This window comes from Nicotiana tabacum, chromosome 18 (assembly GCF_000715075.1).
Source record: "Nicotiana tabacum cultivar K326 chromosome 18, ASM71507v2, whole genome shotgun sequence".
NCBI classification, from domain to species: domain Eukaryota; kingdom Viridiplantae; phylum Streptophyta; class Magnoliopsida; order Solanales; family Solanaceae; genus Nicotiana; species Nicotiana tabacum.
The window spans coordinates 67,307,503-67,314,740 of NC_134097.1; the positions used below are offsets into that span (position 1 = coordinate 67,307,503).

General features: G+C 31.8%; 1 protein-coding gene across 1 annotated transcript; it reads right to left on the reverse strand.

The window, feature by feature from the left end:
• Positions 1–433: 433 nt before the first annotated feature.
• LOC107782786 (protein WALLS ARE THIN 1-like) lies at positions 434–4,841 on the reverse strand. Its single transcript, XM_016603724.2, has 6 exons — positions 4,538–4,841; positions 4,381–4,443; positions 4,158–4,274; positions 3,398–3,803; positions 1,896–2,047; positions 434–1,011 (listed from the first exon to the last, which is right to left on the reverse strand). Exons 1-6 carry the CDS (start codon positions 4,726–4,728, stop codon positions 807–809), a joined length of 1,134 nt encoding a protein of 377 aa, XP_016459210.1. The 5' UTR covers positions 4,729–4,841; the 3' UTR covers positions 434–806.
• Between the last annotated feature and the right edge of the window lie 2,397 nt (positions 4,842–7,238).

Consider the following 7,238-nt stretch of genomic DNA (forward strand, 5'->3'; position numbering starts at 1 on the left):
CGATTCCTTGTCATGCCAGCCGCAAAATACTGAAAGAGTTTTGTGATGATGTTATGTGTAATTATCAACTTGCGTGCTGCCCCTTTCCCTTAGCAATACATAATTACTATCATTTTGCAATCTTAGGGTCCACCAATTACCATTCTATAGAAAAAATTGCACTTTCTAAATCAGCATCATATATTCTTCGGCTCATTTTAATTAATTTTTCGGCCTTTTTTTATGGTCCGACAATATTTGATTTTTTTTTCATATATCAACAGGGAATTAACTTTTTTTTTTTAAAGTTACCCTTAGAGTAAAGAGCCTAGAAGTATTTGTTATATTTCTAATGAACAAATTAAGATTAATATGATCAATTTTATTGTTAATTAATGTTAAAATATAAAATTTTTAATATGTGCGAAAACATCCAAAAATCAATTAAAATAAAGAAGAAGAATTGTATTCTATTTCATTTCATCCATAGCATTGCAATAAGAAAACCAACTTTGGGATTTGCATGCAGAGACCCCCACATCAAAAATAATACAGCAATCATCACACCCTGTTTTTCTTCTCTTTTGTTTTATCCCTCCACCATCCCTCTCATCCCTGGCTTTAAGCCACTCTCCCCAAGTGAAAGTAAAGCAACTAAAAAGGAAGGCAAAAAAGAAAAAAGAAAAAAAGGATAAGGACCTAAATGGAAAAGAAAAAGAACTTTCATAAACACACCAAAAGCCTTTTTTGCTTTTTTCTGAAAACTTTTCTTTTTCTGGTATCCAGAAAACTCTTGTCGTTTAGAGTTACTAGTAGGTTTTTGCTGGTCAAGCTGCAGTTTGATCAGTTGAGTGAGCAAGCAGTGGCTGAGCCAAAGAGGAGCTGATGTGGCTGGCTGTCCTAGTACTAGTGTTGTTAATATGATCTGCTGGGGACTGGATTACAACTGCTGCTTTGGCAAACTTGGATTCTTCATTTTTACCCCATAGGACGAAGTACAACCCTGCTATGATCAACACCGCTCCAATGATCCTGCACAATCACAAGTGATGTGGAAAAAGAAGCTATTAGGTAGGGTGTATAAGTATAGTGCTGAATAAGGTGTATTAGTAATGCGTTGATTGGTAATGCATGTGTAATTAGTAATGCAAGCATTAGTTATGCACAGACTATTTCTTGTCCATTGTTTGGTGTGGTGTATTACCAATTAAAATGCATTGCATAATTTTTAGGAAAATTAATTGTTTGCATAAATGCCCTCTGTATTCTTTAGCTTTAAGGGACTTTAAGAATAATTTTATCTTTAATCATGTTAATGCATGCATTAATAGCCTTGGTATTGCTAATATACTATAATTTGCTATGTATTATTTATATATAGTAGGTTGTATTACTAATACTTGTATTAATAACACATCAGTTAAGAAAATATACTAAACAAGGAATTTGTAATATCAAGGAATTATCTATGCATGCATCATCTTATTTTTTTTCCTATATAAAATGTTATCTTTTTAATAACTTCAACTAAAGGAGAAGCAATAGTACTAAAGTCTCTTGCATACCTGCATGACCCATATATGTTCCAAACATTTGTCATAGAGGTAAAGGAATGTGCATTAATTGAAGGGTCAGCTTGGAATTGCATGATTGAGGAAAGAATTAATTAGCCTTGGCCCAGAAAAGAAGATTAAGAAAAAACTGCGTGTTTGTTTTTACGGGGATTGGGTGGAAAGCATTAATATTTGGGTCTATTTACGAATCCAGACTTTAAATTAATATGTGCAAATTTGTACAATACATCATTTAGGTATTATCTTTTTGAGAATTTAACTCAGTATAAAATATTTTAACTATAAATAATTCAAGTCGAGAGTAGTGCGTTAAATGAGAGATCGAGAAAGAAAAATAGGTACCCTCCCAAGTAAAACTCCTCGCCAAGAGCAACGGAAGCCATAATGGCAACAACAAGAGTCTGAACAGGTTGGTATACAGCAACGAAGACTGGGCCCCCTCTGTCAATACACCATATCTGTACAGCAAATGCTATCCCAGATGCCACTACTCCCTGCATTTATCATTTCTTTGCAATTAATTTCATCCTCATTTTCTCCAAAAACAAATAAATAATAAGGAATGACTAATTAATGTCATTTCATTTTCTGTAACTAACCGCATGGCCACCCTATTATACATTCTCTGTCGGATTGTACTAATTATGTGGACCTAGTTGATTGAATTATGGAGTTCAAGAAACAAATGAAATTTTTATTCTCTGTTTACTTTTACTTGTCATGTTTTATTTTTCGAGAGTCAAACTACATAAATTTTAATCAATATTTTAATTTGTGTTTTTTCACCATATTAATATGAGAAAAATTATAAATTATAGTACTTTCCGTATAGTTTTCGATTATCTAAATTTTGTTTTCGAATATGTAAATTTTAATTTTAAAAATATTAAAATAATCTAATACAATTTAGGATAAAAATTAGTTAAATTGACGCTCGAAAATCGAAATATGATAAGTAAAAGTAAACGAAAAGAGTAAATTTATAATCCTAAACAAATCATAATATTTACGTGTCTATAATTTTTTTGAACTTGGAGGGAGTATTTTTTTTCACTCGATAGAGGGAGTATGAGATGGGGTATTTGAGCGAATAAAAAACAATAGATCTAGAAAGGTTAACGTTGACTAATAACCTCGCGTGTCACATGAAATTTCCCCTGAAATACTTTAGGCAGGTCCATTGCTTTGCTGTTTCTTTGCCCACATTATTAATGTCGCAGAGACAGCCTTTAACTAAAATTTCTCCTCCATTTTCTTTCCTTTTTTCTTTTTTTTTGTCTCTAACCTTATAGGGGGCCTATTAAGGTAAACGATATATACTTTCCCTGTTCAAAAATGAATGTCACAGTTTAAAGTGCCCGATTCAATTTATTTATAGTTATACGAATTCAAACAACAATTCTTAATTATTTGATCAGAACGTACATATTTAGACACTACATAAACCACATTATAAATTTATAGTTTTTAATATTAAAATTTTGTAAGAGTTTCTATTTTAATAAAAACATAATCAAATAAAAAATACTAACTAACCAAATAAGTATGATAACATTTTTTTTAATCCGCAAAGAACATTCTATATTTTCTGACTTTCCTTGCTGATTACTATTATAACTGACTGGATTACTCTTGAAAAGAAAAAAAAAAGAAACAAATTTAACTTATAAAATGTGACAGGTTAAAAAAACTGTATCATCGACGTATTATATCTTATTTTTCAGAGTTACTAACCTCAATTTTTGTAACAATTATATTTCACATGATACTATTATTTAGGAACGAAGCTGTCATCTATAAATTTCAAATTCTGGTCTTAAAGAAAAAGAGATTGAAATGCTTACCGCATAGAAGACACTGAAGAGCTCAGCAGCAGAGTGAACAAGCCAGGCCTGAGGGTCTCTCTCACAAAAAGCAGCAATAATAAGGAACTGTATAACTCCAAAGAAACACTGGTAAGATGTGACTGATAGCCTAGCAGGGTACTTTTTAAGAATTGGTGCCTGCAACACTAGCCACGCTGCCCACGACAAGCAGTGCCCTATTAAGAAAATACAGCCCAGTGTCCAGTTCTTTCCTTTAGCATCTCCTAATAACAATACAGGTGTGGAGGTCCTTTGTAATGGTGGAATTGGGCTGTAAATGGTTGGTCCTTTGTATAGTGTAATTACTGATGCTCCTGCCACGCACAACAATGTTCCGCACACTTTTGCTATTCCATCTTTCCTGTTAAATCTCACTGTTTCTATCCTAAAATTCAAACAAAAAGAAAAAAAATATGAGGAATATTCATTATTCGTCTTAGTAATGCATTAGTTGAGGTTGACTAAATGAATCCTCAATATTCATTACGCTCTATCCGCGTGCGAATGATGAGGACTAAAATTAACCTTACTATATAAAAAAAATTCTTAAAATTAATCTGATTGTATAACTATTTATTTTGCACTGTCAGTAAAAAAAAATGCACTTGGTTTAATTATGTAAGCTGTGTGCTTCATGTACGATAATTCACATATTTATGTTCGAAGCGGAACAATTATATTGCATGTTATCCTAATTTGCAACCATAAACTCGCCGATTTTGAAGAGATCAGAAGTTACCTGAGCATTACAGCCATGAGAAATGTGATAGCAGGGACAGAATTTTGTATGGCAGAAGCAAAAGTAGGGGAAGTGTGATCCAAGCCCAACAAGTAGAATCCTTGGTTTGCAGTAATTCTGTTAAAGGACAAACACAGTACAGAAGAAATGCCAATTATTTTCTTCTCTTTTTTTTGTTTTAGCCTAAATCGTGTAATTCCATATATATTTGTATATATCATACCCAATAACTGCTAGCAGGAAAAACTGAAGCGTGTAGGACCAAGTAAGAGGTGGCCTCTCTTTCCTGTTGAATTAATAAAAATAGAACAGGAGTTATTAGATCGATCCTAATATACACAATTTTCTTGGGATTGCAGTTATTAACTAGTACTACTTACTTTTCAAGAAAATAGGCAAAGGGAAGAAGGAGAAGCAAAGCAAGAATGTTCCTGTAAACGGGGAAAACAATTTTGCTGATGCCCATGTTAAGTGCAGCTCTGGAGACGACATGGAAACCAGCATAACCAAACTGCAACGCCAACATGGCCAAATGCAGTTGCATTTTCTCTGATATCGCAAACCCACCCATTGGATCGGAGATCGATCGCAGACAGTTATTCAAATTGCAGAGCTCGCTTATGTAACAAAAATAAAGAGGAATATTATTGTAGGGTAAATGAAGAGTTGGGGAGATATAAATATAGTTGCCAGAAAAGTCTTGAGATTATTCTCAAATTGGAGGGTTAAATATTCCTAGAGAAAATACTAAATTCTAGATAAAAATAGTTAGTGTGACTAAATTATTCTTAATTAAATGTTGCAGCATAATTTAATGTGAGGAATAAAAAACTTTTTAGGAATACGTATATAAGGTTAAATTTGGAAAAATAAATTAAAGTTTTTCTTAATTATATAAATGGACACTTATTTTGGACCAAAACAAAAAGTCAAATTAATCACTTATTGTACTGGACCGGATGGAGTATATCAACTGTTATTAGCCTTCTTATGTTTTTTGGTTGTCTGCCACACTCATAATCTACCTTAAATCAAAAAAACCCCACTCCTCCGCCTCCCTCCCTCCCTCCCTCCCGCAATCCAATTGGTGTGTTTTAGTATGCATGAGGAAATCTATATATTTTCTGTCTAAAATTTTATCCTGATAAGGAGGAAAATAACTTTTTTTTTAACCTATGGGCGGAAAGTAATTTTTCTATAATTGCCTTGTCACTTCATATTACTTGCTCTAATTAACTAATATCTAGAAAATATTAATTCTTACTAGTACTTAAAAACATCATCAAAAGCACTCTCCAATTAGCTTTAAATAAAAATATTATGCTATATCAAACATAACTTAGAAAAAAAAAATGAAGAAGTCCAAGCCCCCCACTTGGATGACTAGATAACCCAATCATCGCACTCCCGCTAGTAACCCAAGAAAAAAAAAAGGAAACAAAGAAAAGGAGATTTCAAAGAGGCAAAGACAGCAGAGAGATGGTTATGACCGGCGTGCGTTGTGTCTAAGAGGGTCTGTACTGGAAGCATGCCATTTATTATGATGATTACTCCTATTAATATTAATGAGGAAACGAATTTGGGGTGGTGGGGCTTTAAGGAATGGTGGTGACGGGTGAGTCATCGTTAGGGACGGAGCTAGAGTATTATATACAAATTCGAACGAATTCAGTAATTTTTCTTTAGACTTAATTATAAATATTTAATTAGAACTCATTAGTAATTAAGATGATTTATGAATTTGATGGTAAATTCAGAACTCATAAATTTTTAATTTTCAATCTCGCTAACGTTGATAGATTCACCTAGAGCACACAAGAAGTAGTAAGTGGTGTATACACCGTATATCGCCATCCTCCATGAACAGGAATATTGTATTTGTAGTGTTTATGCAGGTGCATTCATTACTTTCGCATCGTGCTAAAAGGTATAAATGCACTTTTGAAACCTTAAGAACTTTGAAATTTATTTTCTAGACTAACATACCAAGATTTCATGAGTTTGATTGTCATAACAAAGGAACAATACAATGTTATTCTTCATTGAATGACTTTAATTAGTTGTAGCTGGACATAAATTTTACTAGGAAAAAAAATTCAAAATTTTGTGATAAAAAGAAAAACGAAAAAAAACAAGAGGAAATAACACATAATGCCTATCAAGGCCAAAGTAATTACCCGGTGTTGCCCACTTGAAAATTAATTACAATTCCTACCTATACAATACAAACTTATTACGGGACAACTCAATTTCCTATTTCCCTTTAATTTGCTTTACCCCACGTGAGGGGCATGTGGAAAATGCAAATCTATTCCCCTTTTTATTTTATTATATGACTTGAATAATATTACTTTTGACTATCTCTTTGTCTATGATATGTATTTTGACGGTAGAAATATATAGTAATAATTATTTGAAAAATAAAAATGAAATAGGATATTCGCAGTGAGAAAAATGGACAAGAGGAATAAGTTGATCGGAGAAACTCTCGGTTGTCGTGCATACCACAATTTCAAAAGGATTGTCCTGAATTTTTGTCCGTAATTTCAATAAATAAATAATAATATTTATTAACACTAATGGAATTCCATGGAGGTATTATTCATTGCATAAGCTCTCATTGAGTTAATTAGATTATGTGACAACTGATATTATTTCAATTTAATAATTGAATTTAAAAAAAAATTAAACTCTTTGCGTATAATTGTATACCATGTCGGTATAGCTATATACTATGTTGGTATCATATGTTAGTTGGAACATTTTTTGGTTGTATTAGTTATATTTAATTGTTGCACTATTTGATTGTTCTTTAGTAACAGTAGAATAGTACAATATCTTGAATTTTTTTTAATTTTCTTTTATACATGTGTATTATGTAATCATTTTGATGTTTTCTTTATGTGTTTGTTTTATATAATAGTATTATAATACAATATCTTGAAATATATTCTTATATTAATATGTGGTACATTATTTTTTTCTTTTTCTTTTTATGCATGTGTATTATGTAATAGTAGTATAGCCATATATAGTTTTCTAGAATTAATTAGTAGAACTGTATACCCTATTGGTATAATT